At 43.1% G+C, this 19,239-nt stretch overlaps 1 protein-coding gene across 2 annotated transcripts; it reads left to right on the forward strand.

Moving 5' to 3' along the window:
- The first annotated feature begins 2,068 nt into the window (after positions 1-2,068).
- TCP11L1 (t-complex 11 like 1) lies at positions 2,069-19,239 on the forward strand. 2 transcript variants are annotated; one of them, XM_051620596.1, is made up of 10 exons: positions 2,069-2,103; positions 5,613-5,778; positions 8,972-9,104; positions 11,887-12,007; positions 12,562-12,782; positions 13,841-13,977; positions 14,416-14,612; positions 14,961-15,142; positions 15,416-15,588; positions 15,800-19,239. In XM_051620596.1, exons 2-10 carry the CDS (start codon positions 5,625-5,627, stop codon positions 16,033-16,035), a joined length of 1,554 nt encoding a protein of 517 aa, XP_051476556.1. In that variant the 5' UTR covers positions 2,069-2,103; positions 5,613-5,624; the 3' UTR covers positions 16,036-19,239. The 2 variants fall into 2 exon arrangements, with proteins under 2 accessions (XP_051476556.1, XP_051476557.1); XM_051620597.1 differs by lacking the exon at positions 2,069-2,103 and adding an exon at positions 2,483-3,031.

Genomic DNA, 19,239 nt, shown 5'->3' on the forward strand with positions numbered 1-19,239 from the left:
TCAATGATCAAAATTACTGAGATAGGGAACACCTCTCTGTGGATGAGATCTCTGCCTTCTTTTGCTCCAGCACTGAATTTTATGCTGAATATTTTTTCTAGTTGGCCTTGCATTGTAGGAAATCTGTCCTGTAGCATTGATCTTTGACTTGCTGGGTAATGGCTAGAGCTGAAAAACATCTGCTTGATATTCCACTGTTTTTCCTCAAGCTTGCCAGCCAGCTCTACTGTGTGTGTATGTGAGAAATTACTGTGTTGTTTGAAGCTAAAATGAGACCATAGTGAGGAATTGCCAGGGAAGATTACTTTTTCCCAGCTGAAACTTACTCTGTACTCTGAACTCCCATTGATCCTTATAGAATGGTAAAGATATTCTGGATTTTTAAGTTAGTCTGGCTTTGGTAGCCACAGAACATACTGTTCAAGGCTAGTTATCTTCAGCTCTGCAGTGTTTTGCTCTGTAAGTCTTACTGATGTCACCAGCCCTCACTAGAAAAGAGCTGGAACTAATGAAAGGCCTTTGGGTTTTCTTATGGCTCTATATTTTACCTGTGTCTAGTTTACAGGTGTGCAACACAAGCAATTGCTAACAGGAAAATACATAGCATGATCAGAAATCTAGTTTTGACTCCTGTGGGGTTATCTTTGGGGTGATGCCAGCAGAAGTTCATCAGTTTACTGTTGCAATAAATCACTTCTTATTTTTCGAAATGCAGTGCTGGTAGAGCTCTGTTCTTTTATTTGGGGTTAAAAGCTAGTTTAATTGGGTTTAAAGGTAATTTAATCATGAGAGTAAAGTAGTAAGAACTGTTACAAACCCATGTGGTGAGCTGTTTTTTAAAACACAATCCTATTGAAGATACTGCTCTGTGATACATCACTAAGTAACTCTTCAGTCATTGCTGATGTCTGTTGCCACTGTGTGTTGCTCCTCCAGAGTACTTTCCTCTGAAAGTGAGATGCTGACTTGGTGTGCAGTAGGACAATGTATTGCTGTGTTCTGATGGGGGATGGAAGACAAAAGTAAAAGAGGCTTATTCTAGTCAGTTAGAAAGGACTTCTAAAAGATAATCAGTTCTTGAAAACTAATAGTATGGGGGAAGTGTAACCCTTTTTAGCAGTTATTTTTAGCACTTCGTCAAAAGCTCTCAGTTAAAACTATAAAAGTGCTTTCACAGAAAAGAAAATGTATTAACCCACACTTTAAAATGTGGGGGTGCAAAAGCAGCTTCTTGTTCTTAGAGTTTCTGATCATATTTTTCTTAAGTTAGTTGTGCTGTTGCCTCGGTTGCCTCTTCAGCAGGTGTGTCCTCCCTTCTGGACTTCTGTGTGCTGTCTGGGCTGACCTTGCTGTTAACTAGATGAGATTTCTGCCTGGAAAATGGGCTCCTGCCCCTGGGCATCGCCTGCTGGAGAACGAGTTCTGAGTTACAGATGCCTCTGCACTGTGTGAGTCACTGGGTTGGCTTTGGGGCCAAACTTCGCATTCAGGCTACCGAAAAGCTGCCCGCAGAGAAGAACCAGGGGGGGAGAGATGTTGGGGATTGTTCACTGGTGGGTACGAGGCAGGGACAGTGTGGCCTTTCCTCTGCTCGGGGCTGGAGGAGCTCAGCTAGCAGTGCCCAAGCTGGGACCGAAGGGACGGGCGGTCACTGCGAGCTGGGCAGGGCGCAGCCCCGCCGGGCAGCCCTGCCTTCTGCCCTCTCGCTTGCCGGCCCTTGCTGGGGGGGTTTTCACCCACCTCAGCACCTACTTCAGGGGCGAGGTGGAGGCTGGTTGGGTGCAGCTCTTGCCGTGGCACAGCTGGAGGGAGCTGCTCCTCCCCCTCTCCGCGAAAGCACCCAGGAGCTGCTGCCCCCCCCCCCCCCCCCCAAACCCATTCATCTCACCCCTCTGGGCCCGTGTTTTTTTTTGGGGGGGGGCTAAAACCCCGGCACTCGCTTCCCCCGAGCAGCCGCCGGGGCTCCCGGCCCCGCCCCAGCCCGGGCGGGCCGCAAAGGCCGCTCCGGCCCGGCCCTCCCGGCCCTGCGCGGGAGCTGCCGCGGCCCGGCCTGCCCCGCCCGCCCGGCACCGCCGGGCTCCGCGCCTGCTGCTCCCGGCGGCGGTAAGAACGGGCGGTGCGGGGAGGCCGCGGCGGCTGCGTGGGCCTGGGGTGGCGGGAAGGCCGGGGAGCGGGTCTCCGGCCGGCGGGGCTGCCGGGGGCGGCGGGCGGGACCCGTTTGCTGCGGAGGGCGGGCGGGGTTGGGAGCGGGCCGTGGCAGCCCCCGCTCCTGTGCCGCACAGCCTCCCTCCCTCCCTCCCTCCCGCCTGCGCTGCGGGGGCTCGTTTTCCCTCTGGCCCCGTTTCTGAGGCTCGGTGACATCTGTGCCCGGAGCTGCCGCCGCCCCGGCTGGGCCGCGGCGGGGAAGGCGCCGGGAAACTTCGGGAGCCGCGCGGGAGGCTGCAGGGAAACGGGTGCCCGCGCCGGGGAGGGTGCGGGATGGAACAGGAACCCGGGTGGGTTTGTTCCAGTAATACCTGGTGCGCTGCCTTTTGGTGGGCCCTGCTTGGCGGGCTTGGGACTTTCGGGGGCCGTGGGCAGGAGCAGCAGCCGTTCTGAGCATCCCTTGCGGTTCGGAAGAGGGAGGGAGGACGGGCCGGAGCCTCCCGGCTCGGAGCTGGGTGTGACGCTGAGGGGAAGCAGGTTTTGATGTGGTTAGGTGGACGGAGGGAAGGTGGAGGAAAGGGGGATTGTCAGGTCCTGCCTCACGCAGAGCGCTGGGGCCCTACCCGCAGCCAGGAGGAACTTGTGTGCGCTCCACAGAGGCACGCTGGAGTTTATCCAGTGCCGATGTGCATCAGGCTGCTTGAGGAGCTTTGATGAAAAGAACCTGTGGAAGATACCTTGTTTAGGTTTTAATTTGTGGTGCTCTCTCTTGCACTTCTTGTCTTTATTACAAACAAATCGAAGGAAAGTGCCGAGGAGTAGAGTTTGTTCTGTTAGGAGTCACATCTGCTTCTGTGAAAAGATGATCATCGTGCTTTTGGAAGAGGTATTGTCAAGCTTATTTACCCAGTGGAAAGAGGATTTGTTCTAGATGTGTTCTCGCAAATAATAGCAGTAATCCAGCAGAAAAAGAGTGGACTGTTGCAAACTAAACAACGACACCAAGTGTGCCTGTTTGCCTCATCTGCTGAACAGCCATTTGGTGGCATGGCCCATGAGTTCTCATATCCACTTTCCACAGCTGAAATTGGGCTCTTTTTTTATAACAAATAGTATTTAAATGAAATGTAAAGTTTGTTTTGAGACTGTCGCTCTTAATCTGCCATTTTGTGGAAAACCATGCTCAAGTATCTAGTCTGCATGGTAGGAATGATGGCCTGGTGGGCAAAGGTGAGGGTAGTAATCACGAGACTGATTATCTAGGCCTTGTCATTTATCTTCTGTGCATCCTCAAGCAACTAAACTCACACCTCAGTTTCCTCTCTGCAAGTGAGATATATTATAATATTTTCCTAGTTTTCTGAGGCTGGCGAGGATGAAGCGCAGTGAGAGGTTGCGAGGCACTAGTAAGTGTCGTGTGCGTTAAAGACCTAAGTGGTCTTGGTTGGGTCCTCTTTGTGCTTTAGATTCTGACTTCAGGAGGCTGGTTTGTGGAAGAGAATGGATAGGAAGAACAACCGTTTAGTCTGGTTGAATGAATGTAGAATTGTAGAATGATAATGCTTTTATTCTAGCTAAATTCAACACGTTTTCCTCCTCCTCTATTAAACCAGCCCTGTCTTATCATTTCTATTGCAACTGTTGCTATGATCTTTATTATCTGCTTCCTTATTAACAGAGCTACTCATCCTCTTGCTGCCAGAGGGTTCGCAGTAACAGACCTTTAAACTGGAGATCCACCTCTCCTGGAGCATGTCACTGTTTTCCCACCAGTGGCTTCCCACTGGTTTCATGCTTGCCTGCTGATTGGGATGCTCTGTGTTACACCTAGCTAGAGGATGCCTCTGCTGTAGTTCAAGGGTGGCAATGTGACTGCAGCTCTGCACAGACTATCCCTTCCCTGTCCCTGCTGGGAATGTCTGTGTGTGTGGAAGGGGGAGATGACCAAGCATTTGGGGCAGGGACACCAGTGATTGTTCCAGCTAGAGGTGGGGGCTAATATATAGGTCTAACAACAACCTGTACTGATGTCTTTGTTTTCCTGTGTAATTTAGGCATGCTTTTTATGCTTTATTTTCTTTCCTAAAATAGAAATCACACAGTGCTGTGGAGAAGTGTTGCATGTTGCTGTGTATCTTGTGCATCTAGCAAGATCATGATCCTGAGTCATTGCTGTAGAACAAAACCATTTCTTAAATGCACTGAGCTTTCCAGCTGTCCTGGAAAACCACACTGATGCAATCAATTTAAGCTCTGATGGGGTGGGGTTTGGTATTACAGCAGTTGCACAAAAATAAAAGAATCTCAGTGCTGCAGATTGTATTTTGACTCTGTTGCTTCCTTATGCTGCATGCTCTTTAATGCTGTAGGTATTTTTTACTAGTAGCTGTGAGGTGCCTCTGGAGGCTGTATCTCTTGCTGAGAGTTTGTTCCTTTCAAATTTTGAAAGTGGGGATGATGGGATACTAGGTGAAAGAGGGAGTTGTTGTTTTTCCAGGACTTTTATTTTTTTAAAAGGCAGACTCAGGAATTCCTGATTTCTTACTTTAGAGAACATCCAGGTTATTTAATTGAGTGAGGCATCAAATGCTCTCTAGTAGATTTTTGTAAAATTGGAGTCTGAATGGTAGCTTGCTGCATGATAGAAAGTTTTCAGTGGTAGGATATGTAAATCATGTTCCTCAGAGGGAAACCTGAATATGATAACGAACGTGGGACATGCTCTTCTAATGGTCATTTTTGCAGTGTAACTTTGGGTACACTGCAGATATCTGTGATCTAATATAAATATGAATTAATATCTAATGTTTCATAAACTTATATTACAGATACCATGTACTTTATTGTGTTAATTGTGGGGGGGGTTTAAATAATCCTGATGTTTTATGCATAAATCATGACTTTCGCATGGAATGATAATATGGGAGTAGAATATTATATTCATTTCTCTCTAGTCCTTTTTTTGCTTCTTATTGCATTTGGATGGCTGAGAGTGAAAACTTTTAAGTTCTGAGCAGTTGCTCAGAGTTCAGCAGTACATTATGTTCAGAAAGCTTGATTGTGTCTTGGGGAAATGTCTTGTTTCTTGGTGTAAAACGTGTATAATACTATTCCAAAGGTGTTTTTCACTGCTCTCTCATAAGCAATGCTAAGAAAGCAAATTAAATAAATTTTTCTTTCTCCTCTGTGTGGATTATGGTGAGAGAACAGTTTCAGATTTTTGAGAACTTACTAGGAATGCAGACTGAGTAAATGGTAGCTGTGTTGAAAGCATCCCATTTCATGTGAGATGGAAAGTGAGTCACTGAATCCAGATCCCCTGCCATTATGGCAATGACATCCTGTAATTCCTTATATGATTCCTTTTATTCTTACTTATTTCTTAATGAGGGCAATTCCTGGTGATGTTTTCCCACTCATCCATGTTAAAAACTTCCCTTCTTCATCTTTTTCCTTTTCCTGAAAAGAACTGACTGAAAATGTCTCAGAATCCTGACAAGCCACATTCAAGTGAAGAAAAGTTGAGTGGTTTGGAGGATGATCAAGAGGAGAGCTTGGACAACCTGGATCAGTCTATCAGAAAAAGAATACGACAGAGTGCTCCAGGGTCACACAGAGAGAACACACCAAAGTGTAAGCAAAACTGCTTTATTTAAAAAAGAAAGAAGTAAATTCTCTGGGTTTTTTTGGTGGAGGCAGTCATGGCATTTTGTAGCATTCTGTGCAAGTTTGTCTGTTTTGCGATTAAATATTGTGTGACTCCTGACCATTTGCCTTGAAACTGTAATTTCTGCACATTTTGGAATGACAGAATGGTTCGGGTTGGAAGGGACTTTAAAGGTCATCTAATTCAGTGCCTCTGCAGGGAGCAGGAACATCTTCAACCAGATCAGGTGGTTTGGAGCCCTGTACATCCTGACCTTGAAAGTTCGCAGGGGCTTCTACCACCTTACTGGGCAACCTGTTCTAGTGTTTCACTATCTTCATTGTAAAAAATGTCTTCATCTGTCTAGTCTGAATCTACCTTTTTTTAGTTTAAAACTGTCACCCCTTGTCCTGTTGCAACAGACCCTGCTAAAAAGTCTTAAGGCCACAACAAGGTCTCTCTTGAGCTTTATCTTCTTCTCCAGGCTAAACAACCCCAACTCTTAGCCTGTCCTCGTAGGAGGTTGTTCCCCTCACCCTCCTGGCCACACTTCTGATGCAGCCCAGGATTCAGTTGGCCTTCTGGGCTGTGAGTGCACATTACTACCTCATTTTGGTTTAGTGCTTAATTGTTTACAATAACCATGTTGCTCTAAGCCACATGTATCTTAGGTAGCTTTGTGTGGCTGCACTCATGGAAAAAGTGCTACCCAGTATATTCTAGGTAAACTGTTGCTGCTGTTTGCATTATCAGCTGAACCTTCTGGATTGTTGCAGCCTCTGTTTCTGCTGCAGGGCAAGGAAGGCTATTATCTACAAAGCAATGTCCTGTCACCCCCCTCCCAATACAGATGGAAAGTTGTAAATTTATTCCTAATACTATTTCTAGTGTCAAGCAGGACTGTGTATTTTAAGTTTATGCCTAGGACATATTTTTTCTTTGTCGTTCTGCTTTCAACATATGAGAAGCTGGATGCAAGATGGTTACCAGTTATTTCTGGCAAATCTATAGACAAACCAAGGGGAAGTTTTCTGGTCCCAAGAATTGAACTCAAAGAGGCAGAATTCCTCAGATAACTAGTTCCAAATTTCTGTAGAGTGTCTCAGTGTGTAACTTTATATTTGTTGTGTTCTTTTTATGTTTTAATAGGGTTCACTATTACTTGAGGTTTAATGGTGTGTTTAGTGTCATGCTACACAATGTGTTCTGAGGGAGTTTATGTTCTTACATCTTGCAGGTTGCCTGATAGGAAATGTGCTGTATGTATGGAGAGAGGCTGGGAACACATGAAAGTAAAATGCATAGGACAGTCTCCACAGAGAAGTCATTGGTGTCAAGCCCTCCCCTCTTGTAAGGGAGCAGATATAAGAATGAAGTAACATGATTTGAGAGCATTCTTTGGTAAATGAAAGTCTTAGCTCTTACTGCATCCACTTCGAGGTGAAGTCATTTGGCAGGTGGACAAGAGCACTCTCGTTCAGCTCAGCTTTGTTGTCCTGCTTGTTCTTCTCAGAAGATCAGTCCTTGCTGTGTTCCCAGACTAACTGTGCAAGATTAAGCTCCAAGGAGAAGGAAATAAGGATTTAGGAGCACTGCACAAAAGAGCAAAATATTAAAGAAAAATTAGCACATTGGAACCATACTGTATACACTTAGAACAGCTTTGAAAGGCAGACAAGTGACGGACAGTTACTTTTAAAGGAGCTTTTCTGTGTTACTAGCTTAAGTCCAATCAAACCGGATTATCCAATGAGGCAGACATGATAGTTTGCCTAAAATATATCTCAGTGAACCCAGCCTATGAAGGTCCCTGGTTGGTTTCTTGCATTTTGAGTATTAGTACACTGCTCCTATGCCCAGACTGTAGTTGAAGTGAATGAACCACAGAGAGGAATTGATCCATTAGGGCAATGCTGTTGTGGCTCTTTTTCCCCCTTCTGCTCTGCTAGAGATGAACCTTGCCAATCTTGTCTGCCTCATCTGAGGTGACTGATGATCAAGCTTCTCTTTTTTCTCAAATACCTGGACTGGAGAAGAGCTGTGATGTCTCTCCTAACTGTTTGGCAAGGCATTGCAGGGCACCCACATGCACTTTTTGCACTGGTGCTGGCACAGCTAGGAGGGATCTTTACCACAAAGAATCAGTGGCAACAGGTTTCAGTTGCCTTCAGTGGGGATGGAATTGCTCCCATAACCAGCACGGCCTGCACCCTTGGCACCTGCTCTGTCTTTATGTTGGCTTGTTTTTAGGGCTGTGACACTTCCTGCAGTACAGCAATGTATGTAGTGTCCCAGGAGGAGGTTATCTAGTCCAGAAAAATGAGAAGACACAATTCCCAGTGCATCCAGGAAGCAAATCAAGTTTTCTGAAGCTGTTCCTCTTCTTCCTTCTAGATTTTTATACTCAGTCCTTACTTTTGTCTCCTGCCTAATGAAAACTGGCCCGTTTTTTCAGGTTTGGTGTTTCCTCCTTCTTGCTTGTATTACTCCTGGCCCAGTTTGAAGTTGCTTGTCCATCCTTGTCAGTCCCAACTGCCTGCAAGAGGAAGAGGTCTTAGGCATTGGTGCTGGCTCTAGTTCTTGACATCCTTTGTCACTTGGACAGTGGCGTCTGGGGAAAAAAGAGCTTGGAGAAGTGCCAGTTGCACTGGGAGCAGTGAGAATAATTAGCCACTGGTATGTTATTGCTTAGTGTTAATGGTGGTTTGTTTGCCAACTGCTTTAGAGATGAAGTCACTTCCCTGAAGAGGATAAAATTGGAATGACAATCCAATGACAATCTGCACAATAACTGGGGAAACAGTGCAGTGAAAATGCTAATATTGTTAATGATTTCTTCCTACAGTATGGAGAAAGATGCTAAGATACTATTAACTAGTCGTGAAGGAGTCAGGTTTGAGAGGGTTTTTTTGGTTTTGTGGTTTTTTTTAAAGAGCTTGCTGGAAGTTGGAAGCCACTAACATATTGAGCCTAGAATATCAACTGAGGTTTACACCTCTGTTTTCCAAACCTGTGTCTTACACCATCTGGGAAAGCAAGGAGAGGAAAGAAGAATCTTCAGATGATACTATCTTTTAGCCCTCTATACTGTGAAGAGGGTGGAAAAGGTCCAAAAATACTAGCAGACTTCTTTTCCACAGACTTAAAGATAACTGTCTGACAGTATAATTTCTGTTGCAGCTAGTCCTCCTCGGCCTGTGTCAATAGAAGAACTGATGGAAGCTGCTAAGGGAGTAACCAACATGGCATTAGCACATGAAATTGTTGTTAATGGAGACTTTCAGATAAAACCAGCTGAATTACCAGAACACAGGTAAGATTGTTACCAAACAGATACATAAATTAAATTTGCATTTGTAGGGCTGCAGAACAGCTCTAGTGGGTCAGGTAAAGGCTGTGGCTTGTATCTTGTCTGGCAGTACCTGACACGAGATAGGAAAGAGCACAGGAAGAAGAATGTAAACGTGCAGTTCTGCTTCCTCAGAAATGTGGGTGCATGAAAGTTTAACCTCTTGGAGTAGCTGTTTGGGCATGTGTGGTGTGAACCCTGGTGTGGTGTGGCTTCTATCTGTGTCTCCTTGTCCCAGGAGCCTGTGACCACAGTGTTCTGAATACACATGTCTAGCTGCAGGTGCAGGTAGTACTCTTAGGATCTCTTCAGCTTTACACTGCCTGAGGGAATAAGAGGAGCTCTTGTAGCTTTTTTTTGAGCCTGATGTCAGTTTCTCCAGGGATTTTTTGGGAAGAAATTGCTACATTTTATTAGTTTAGTCTTTGCTTTTCTGTCTGACCTACAGTAATTCTATCCTCTGCTGAGAGGGGAGAGGGAGAACAGAAGAGTCTTTGATGTCTGTGGTGCTTATGAGCCATCATAGCTGACCCAGTCCTATTAACAGATGCTTCATCTGTGGTTCCTTTTTCTTCACACACAGAGAAATGTGACTGATAATGTGTCTCCTGGGTTAATTTTTGAAAATAGAATTGAAGAAACTTGGTCCATGTCGGAACCAGGGTTGTCTGTAGGTGTCTGTGTTTGAGAGAGAGACACCAGAGCACATTACCTTCACAGGTGCTGCAGGAGAACATGCTGCAGATAGCTCTTAGAAGACTGGCATTGGTTGCCCTCTATAGAATGTGGTCATACTGAGACAAAAGGTCTGGTGCCCATCTCCACCAAAGCAAGGTGATGGTGATTCCCCATAGCAGTAGTACTGAAGTTGCTTGGGACAAGAATTGTCCCTGACCGAAAAGGCAGTAATAGGAACAATCTCATCCCTTTTCACATGGACTGTTTCTGTCTTTCCAGCTCTGACAACAGCGTTTTATAGCAGTTTTATTAATGGCTGTGGACTGCTAAACAGTAGAAACCAAAGGTGTTCATGCTATTAAATACATTGAGCCTTGTGGGCCCAGCAGGAATTGCCTTGGAGTAAAGTTGGCTGGAATGGATGAGGGTCTTTGCTATACTTTGTTCACTTGTCTCAGCCTCTGAGTTGGTATGAAGCAGAACTGTGGCCCCCTTAAATGCTGAAGACAAGATTAACAACAAGATTAAACTGAGCTGGCAAAGCTCACTCTCCCCATGTTATGTTATCTTCTCCCAGCATCTTTTGGGGGAACTTCTGTCGGGTGTTTTCTGCTCAGCAGTTGATGGCTGAGAATAAACGAGTCATCTGAAGTCCCACAGTGAAGAGAGTGCTGCTGTGTTCAGTGTCCACTTCTGCTCTGTGCTCCTTCATGTGGACTTTTCATCTGAAAATGTGCTGTGATAGTGGATAACTTTTCTGCTATGTCTAAGCACCATCACATTGATCATAGCATTTTTCAGGGACAAAGGATTTTAGCATGTTTTCTTTTTTCTATCCTTTCTTCTCCCCCCACCTCCTTAAAAAAATCAGAAAAAGGAGGGAAAGAGCTGGGGACCTTAGCTGTACTTTGGAGAGCTGGATGCTTTTGCTCATGGATGCTTAGCAGTAGCTGTAGTTCTTCATCAGAGTGGCTGATTGTCATCTCTTCAGGTGATCACAGAAACAGATGTACTGCAGAGGTCACCTTACTCAGGTGTACGGGGCTTTATGATGGGCCAGCCCTGCTTCTGTACTAAGTCCCTGTATTTGGCTTTTGTGGAGAGTTTGTGTTCAGCTGTTACCACCAAGAAAAGCAAGAGCAGTCCTTCAGGCAAAAGCCTGAAGAGGGACTCTGGAATCCTCCTCAAATTAAATGTTCTCTGTGTATAGCTTAGAGTCCCCCAGGTTTGACTGTATGTGTAGATGAGTGGTTGGAGGAGAAGGTAGTTGTGGCTGCACTTCACTGTCAGTAGAGCACATCCCAGCTCTGGCTCCTCTGAGAGGGCCACAGGGCAGAACTGCCTCTGGGAGCTGCCTGAGCCTGGGCTGCACATGGAGGCAGAGCATGGGGAGTCTGGTGGTTGTCGTGGGTGTTTCCCTGTGTGTGGATGTGTGAGCATTGTGCCTCTTTGCTGTTGAAGTGAAAAGCTGATGTGAACAGGAGCCTGCCTGCCAAAGAGGGGTGACCTTCAGTATTTTGAATTAGGAACTGAAACAGTGGAATTCATTTATTTTTTTACACAAACTTAAGAGTAGCTTTTGTGTCAGTAATTGCCATATTTATGTGTTGATATGCAGAAGGTTTTTTGTGAGGGATGTTACTTCATTTCTGTTAGGTTTACTTACTGTGTTTTACTTGGTAGAATTGCATTTCCTTAGTGAGGCTTTTGACAGGAACAGCAATACTGGTCTTTTGAAGACAAGCTATAATTTTTGTGATTTCTTTTTTAATTTCGTCCAGTTGTTTACTTTAGAGGTAGCACATGATAGATACCTTCAAGGTTTTAATTTGTATCTGCCTTTGCTGGTGTGTAACCCTTTATTAGGATATAAGCCATTCAAAATCATGTCCAGTTTTTCTTGCTTTTCTAACTAACTTAAAATGACAGAGCTCTGTTAATTGTCATCTATTCAATATTAAATTATATTCATATTACTATGTGTGTTCTTCAGGAGCTGCAGGTTATCTGTATGAGGTGGTGCAGAGACAAGGTTCATGCTTTTTTAACTGCTCATATTTACCCACAGCTTAGAAAAAAAAGTAAGAGATATTGTGCATAAAGCTTTCTGGGATTGTCTGGAAGCTCAGCTAAAGGAAGATCCACCAACATATGACCATGCAATTAAACTATTGGGAGAAATTAAAGAGGTAAGATGATGTGATATCAAGGTAACTTACTGAATTTGTGTGGTTGCGTGGATATGAACAGGCAAAAGTAGTTAAGTTTGGCTTTTCCTAAAGGAGTCTCTTGATCTTTTTCATTACTGTATCATTATCTGTGAACATATGTAAGTTTTACAACCCCAGAGGAGAAATTTGGATGTTAAAATAAATGCAAAATCATACAAGATGAATAAAAGTTAAGTAATACTAGTTTCATAATTCCAAGTTTCTGTCATGTCATGACAGTAGTAAAAGTTATGGAATCAATGGGATGCCCCAGCACAGAGCTGAGAAAGCCAAGTACAACAGTCTTACATATGATCTGTACTACAGAGTATTTACCACTTAATAACTTCAGTCTGATACTGAATGAGGTGAAACATTTGGAGTTGGGGAATAGCTGGTTAAAAAAAAAAAAAAAAAGAGATTCCACTTGTAAATGGCAATTAGTTTAAATACAAAGTGGTTCAATAACTGTTTTGATCTGTGTAGTCTTTGATATGTAGAATTAATGTACTGTTAAAACCTTTCCATTTCAGAATCTCCTGTCTTTCTTGTTGCCTGGTCATACTAGACTGAGAAGCCAGATTACAGAAGTTCTTGATCTGGATTTGATAAAACAGGAGGCAGAAAATGAGGCCCTTGACATTTCTAAATTGGTTGAATTTGTTATTGGGATGATGGGGACTCTTTGTGCTCCAGTTCGAGATGAAGAAATTAAGAAACTTAAAGATATTCATGAAATAGTTCCTCTGTTCAGGTACTGAAATGGAATTTATTAGTCATGTTGAGACTCCCTTTTAGACGTGGTGAGGCTTTCCAGCAACCTGCAAATCTTTGTAGGAAAAAAAAGAGTGATAGGAGACGGATATAGTTGTGGGTGTGAAGGGGAGAGATGCTCCAGCAGTCTTAAAGCAGGACCCTTGACCCTCTTTTTTCTGGTGAACTGTAGTATTTGCCTGGCTCCTGCATGTCACTGAAGGACATTTTCTTAACTGCCAAATGCATGTAAGCCTGAAGATAACAGGTGAAGGGTCAGAATTTAATATAAAATAGCAGGAGGAAAAAAGCAAGCAGGAGCACAGGAAACAGGTATTCTTGTTTTCCAACTAGTTCTTCATTTCCTCCAGTCTGAGCTTTCTTTACCCCCTCCACCCCACTCCCTGGATAAAACCCTTTCAGTTCTAAGGGGAGTGCACATGCCACATCTGGGAGCACTGAGGCTTCTGCTCTGTCACCCTGCTCTCAGATTAAGTTCTTAAGAGTTAGAAGGCATTTCATTAACCTTGTTTTCTAATTTGATAAGCCTCCAAGAGTTCAGGATTGACTTGGAAGAAATATTGCCAGCAGGAATTAGGTTGCTCTGAAATTAAGGTGGTTTTGTTTTCAATTTTTTCTTATTTTTGTTTAATTATTTTTTCTTCTTGGCTCGGATGATTCACTTCCCACTGAGGTTGGCTTTAGAGGCTGCCAACAGTGATAGTGTGCAAGCTTGGAAATCCAGATGTCTTTTTAGGCATTCAACACATGGTATTGCATATCCTGGGAAGTATAACCTGTGGAGCTAGGAAACTTAATTCCATGGAGGCTTTTTTACACGAGAGCAGGTTTTATTTCCTACTTTGAAGAGGCACACACATGCATGTACACGCTTGCTCGAGCTTCCTCTCTGTCTCATTGTCTTAAATTGTTAAGCACCCTGTTAATGTTTCCCATGCATGTTTTTGCTCTTTCCTTAGATAATCTGTAATACATCTTGTAAAAAGTACCTCTTAAACATCTGCAGCCTTGAATAACTTTTTCTGTTTGTTTGTTTAGAGCCATTTTCTCTGTATTAGACCTAATGAAAATGGACATGGCAAACTTCGCTGTCAGTAGTATTAGGCCAAAATTAATGCAGCAGTCTGCTGAGTATGAAAGAAAGAAGTTTCAGGAGTTTCTTGAGAAACAGCCAAGTATGACTTTGTTCCTTTCTTTCTTCCCCTCTGACCTCCCAGTAAACTGCGTGCCTTTGCTTGTAGACCATGAAAAGAAATCAGATTATTTTATAAGTTCTACAATTCCTATGGTAAATGACAGCTTGTGCCCCAGAACTGTGGTTTGAAAAAATCTGCCAGAACAACAGTTCTGCACTTAGTACTCTGGAGTTTGGTTTCATTTCAAGATGGTGTAGGGCATAATTAGCTAGCATCATCTACCTCCTATTTCCTGTAGCTGTGTGGTTTAACTTTGTTTTAGATGGTCTGCTTAGTGCAATAAATGAAATGCATGTCAATAACTGATGTTGTGGGTATTAGCAGTAGTCGTTGATGATATTTGGCAATTAGTGGTAGAAAACTGTTGCTTTGAGAAGGAATTTTCTTAACAAGACATTTTTTTCCCTGCTCTTCCAGATTCTTTAGACCTTGTCACAAGGTGGTTGCAAGAAGCCGCAGATGATCTTGCAGAGCTGAGATGTAAAATGTTGCCTTCCCACAGTGGTGCTGATGGTGCTAGTGGTGGAGCTTCTGCCTTGTGCTCCACTGCTGTACAAAATCAGGCCTATCTGAAGCTCCTGAAGTGGGATCACGCAAACAGGCCTTTTCCAGAAGTGGGTATTTAACAGAGACGTTGGTTTCTGTGCTTGTTCTGCCTTTCTGTTTCTAGGATGTAAGAGAAGCTGTTTGGATTTGTGGCCTTGAAATAAGTACAATACTAAACACTTCTCTCTTGATTGAAGCTCTTGTGGCTCTTAGGTACTTCTTTTTCAGTACTGAAATTTACTTAGTTGGAAAAGAGGAGTTAATTATTTCCATGTGGCTCCTGATACTGGCCTGCTTGTGTTGCTCTTTTCTGTGTCTTTGTCTTAACTCCACTGCTGTGAACAGGTGGGCATCACAGTGTCACTTCACAGCCCACTTCTGAGTTTATTCTGTGCTGGCTTCCTCATTCTTTGCAGACAGTGCTAATGGACCAGACCCGCTTCCAGGAAATACAGCTGGAGCTGGAGCAGCTCCTGGTGGTTGGGACAGTCCTTCTGGTCACGTTCAGTGCAGCAGGCTCGGCACTCGTTGACATGCCTGGATTTGCTGAGAAAACCAAAACCATTGTCAAGGTGCTGCTGACAGGAATGCATCTTCCGTGAGTATGGAATAGTCCTGCTCACACAGCAGCAGTGTGGTTGTGCAGGCTGGAAGTCTTGAATGCTGTCCTACCTCCTTGCTTTATTTATCAGCTTTATTTTGCATATATAGAACATGTATCATTCTTTATAGTTTGGGCTTTATCTGGATTGTGCTTCTTCCATTATATTTGATAAATAAGGCAACTATAATTGGATACTTTCTTTTTAAAAGGTGGGGAAAAGGTGAACAACTAAAATACTGAAGTAATGCTCTACTCCACATTCTCTAGGTCCTTTAACCTGAAGGAATCTTTGGCTACCATCAGTGAAAAGGTGTGTGCTGAAGTTAACAGCTGCCTTTCCCAGCATGGCTTTACACCTTTCTCAGCTGAGAGAGAGACTGTCCTTAAGGGACAAATCCAGGCAGTGGCCCATCCGGATAACACCATATGCAAGCTAATAGGTATGCTCTGACAAACCCACTCTTCTCAAGTGACCACTCCTCTGTCTTTGTGCAACTCCTAGTGGCCTTGTCACGCATGGCTTCTTGTTTCATCTGTTTCAAGTATTTGTTTGCTGTGTTCAGGCTTTCTGTACTTTACATGAGATGAACCTATTATTCATTGAGTGTCTCTTTTGAAAACAAACCAAAACCCTTGGTCCAATTTTTCCAGATTCTCGCATTCAAAAGTTTCTGGAGAATTATCTTGCCTCTAGTCACCAGAAATCAGTACCTGCTGTTCCTGGAGGATTAGGCCCTATTCAAAGAGAGCTGGAAGAGGTTGCTGTCAAGTATGTTCGTCTTGTCAACTACAACAAAATGGTCTTCAGCCCATACTATGATGCAATCCTTGGCAAAATACTGACTAAGGAAGAAGCCCAACTTGTAGGGAAGTCAGAAGAATCATAAAACCAGTTTGTATCCTCCCGGTATGGTATTGTCAGCTAATTTTAAAAATTGCACCGATATTTGTCTAGGAAAACAGCTTTCAGTGTAAATACTGGTTCCTTTTAATTCACTAGTGATGGCTGAAGAAAATACATGAAATGCAAACGGGGTTCTGAAGTAAATGATGAAAGAGAGATGCATTTTTCATGTGAGCATGCAACCTAGGTGGGTATGTCCTGGTAGTTTTCTGGCTGCAATTTTTAGATTTTTGAGCTGGTGCTAGGTAGGACAAGTTTAAGAACCAAACTTTGTATTTAAGTGGCTCATTTTAGGGCATTTTACTCTAATTTACCATGAATTTAGTTTAAGTAATCCAGAGCAGACTAGCAATGGTCCTTCCCAGAAGGGGTGATTTGGCTTTAAGAAAATCTTACTTTAAAGACTTAGGAAGTAAGCTAAAATTCTAAAGAAGAGAAACTTTAACAGGCAAAAAAAGAAAGCCAAACAGCACTTTATTGTAACATTATGGTTAGCATGGTAGGCTACTAGTCTTTTCTGCATTTTACTGCATTTCTAATAGCATTTTTTTGCTGTTTACCTGCAGATCTTACAAAACACATAATATATTTTTGTAGCAAATTTTCTGGTTATTGGGTAACTGTCCTCTGCTATGTACAGTACTTACAAAGGTGGCAATCTTATAGATTGCAGCTGTATTTATCTCTTGTAAAGACTTCAGAAGGGCAGAGCTAAAACGTTTTGATGAAAATAGCATTTCTTACCTTTTTTTTTTTTGGCTAGTAGTTGACTCCTTTTTACATGAAATACTGATTTTGAAGTAAATCTTTGTCATTTTTCGGAAGGTGGATTTAAAGTGTACGAACCTTCAGGCTGAAAATTTTACTTGTTTTTTTAAAACTACAACTGGAGATGGTTGCATATTCAATCATGTCTTCAGAAATATCCAGGAGGTGCAGAGCACTGTTGGAAGTGTAAGTGATTTCAATGTACTGCAAGAATTGAGTGATTTCGTGTCAGTTTGAATACACAGGGAATATTTTCCTTACATTTTTTTTTCACTTTGTAGAGGTGTTCTTGAAACTTAAAATATTTGTAGGTCTTGAATTTGGTTTGATAGATGCTGTACAGAAGAGCTCAATGATCTTAAAGGCTTTTTGCCATTTCAAACGCAGCTAGGAGGTCAGTACATTTGACATTTTCCTCTAGTTGAGCACAACGCTGTGTTACAGTCATCAAAATTTGATGATTTTATGAAAGCAAAGTTCATAGTTAGTGTCTCCAAGTGCTAGACTATCCAAAAATAGAATGTATTGTTTTATTTTTCAAAAACCCCAAACCCAACAAGTTATATAAAATAAATAAACGGGCCCTTTTATTGCTAACATCCAGTTTCATTTTATTAATCAACTAGTCAACCAGAAATATAGAACTAAGAAGGAAGCACTTGATTATGAATCAGTGTTGATGCTTCCCCTTCCAGTTTTCCTTTAAATGTCAGTGTGGATATAACTGCACTAACTTTGAGTTTGGAGGAAGGTGGGATAAGCCAGACCTTTTATTCCATATTAGCCTATGCAAATATAAAACAAATCTCTCATTCATTAGAAACCCCCTTCCCCAAGGAAAACAAACACACACCAAAGCCCTGTAAGTGATCCCCAGCTCAGACAAGTGAATTTTCTCTTGGCTAAATGTACTCAGATAGGAAAATGAATGTCTGTCTTTGACTCCTTCTTTGATAAATCAAAAATGAGTAGGTTGATTAGCCAGAAAAAAAAAGTTCTGAGTAGGTTTTTGGTGTGGTCTCTTTCATTGTTTGACTCAGCAAAGGATACTACAGAGGTCTTCAAGATTGCTGCTTACTGTACTTTGTTATTAGGATCCACTTCCAAATACAGCCTATAGCTCTGCAGCTCCAGAAAATGTATTCAGTAGTCTGCTTAATGAGAGCACTACGAGAAGCATTCTTGCTAGAGATGTAAAAAAAAAAAAACCAAAACAACAAGACAAAGCTGTTTTCATCTTTGTTAAAGGAGAGTTGCAAAAGTTAGAAATGGCTGCTGTTATTTTATAATTCAGTATTGCCTAGAAGCTGCCTTTAGAGGGCCCTGTGAATTATGCAAACTACAAAAATGTAGATGCTGTAGGGGGTGATTTCAAAGCTGTGGGGAGGAACATCCCTGTGGTGAACCACTGTGCTTGGAAAAGGCTTTGAAAAGTAAGTGGCTGATGCCAGAATGACTGGGACTGTGTTATCAATAAATAAAATTGTACTTGCCTTGAAGATGGCTGCTCCCAGATCTGGATTTCCGGGTCCAGATGTCCATGATGGCCAACTCCTGCTTAGTCTGACATCTGCGGGTGGATGGTGCTGCCAGTAGCACCTGCATGGATCCTCAGGCTTCCTGTAGAGGTCAGTGCAGTCCCCACCTCTGGCTCCAGCTTCAGCCCCCCTCGGGGGTGGGGTAGCCCTTTCCACAGTAGCCATCTAAAAAGGTTTGGTGTTTGTTGTTTTTTAATGATAGTGGGTGACAAAATGTTTCTCTACATCCTCTGTAGAAACAGGGAGATTCGATGAAGTGGCAAAGCAAAAATGCAATTCTGGGCTTGGTAAGGCCAGACCCTACTTCCATGTGAGCAGTTGTGTGGTTGTAGGAACCTGCCAGGCTGGGAGGGGAGAGCAGGGCCCTGCAGGCACCCCCAGCGCGGGGGGGTGGGAACGTTGTTCAGCTTGGCCAGGAGCTGAATGTTCCCGTGGCCTTACCAGAGTGCAGCTCTGAACAGCCAGGCACAGGGTAAAGCCTGCACAGAAACTGCTTTGAAACTTCCCGTGGTGTTTTTTGTTGGCTTGTTTGAAAATAACAGGTTAAACTGTGTAGCTAATATATTAACATGTAGCTTTGTACATTAAGTGAAGACCAATGCAGTTATCCAGGAACAGACTGTGTTAGCTGGTACTCTTGGGCAATGCACAGCAGAAATACGTACTGAGTTTGTCTTACAATGCTGTCTTCTTTCAACAGTCATGGAATTAAAAGCAAAAGTATCCTGTATCCTCTAGAAAAATGGAAAAAAAAAAGCTAATTCTAATATGTATGCTCTGATCAATTTCCTGTGATGGTCTTATTAACATTGCTTTTGAAGTGGCTGAGTTATATTTATAAGAAGTAACTTGTTGTGTTTGAATAAAACCAGAATGAGGCA

This window comes from Apus apus, chromosome 5 (assembly GCF_020740795.1).
Source record: "Apus apus isolate bApuApu2 chromosome 5, bApuApu2.pri.cur, whole genome shotgun sequence".
In the NCBI taxonomy this organism is placed as follows: Eukaryota; Metazoa; Chordata; class Aves; order Apodiformes; family Apodidae; genus Apus; species Apus apus.

Bases quoted from the DNA above. Each gene is read 5' to 3' on its own strand.
- TCP11L1 (XM_051620596.1), top strand. From the start codon at position 5,625: ATGTCTCAGAATCCTGACAAGCCACATTCAAGTGAAGAAAAGTTGAGT. The intron at 5,779-8,971 runs GTAAGCAAAACT...TTTCTGTTGCAG, and splicing joins CAGAGAGAACACACCAAAGT to CTAGTCCTCCTCGGCCTGTG. The intron at 12,783-13,840 runs GTACTGAAATGG...TTGTTTGTTTAG, and splicing joins GAAATAGTTCCTCTGTTCAG to AGCCATTTTCTCTGTATTAG.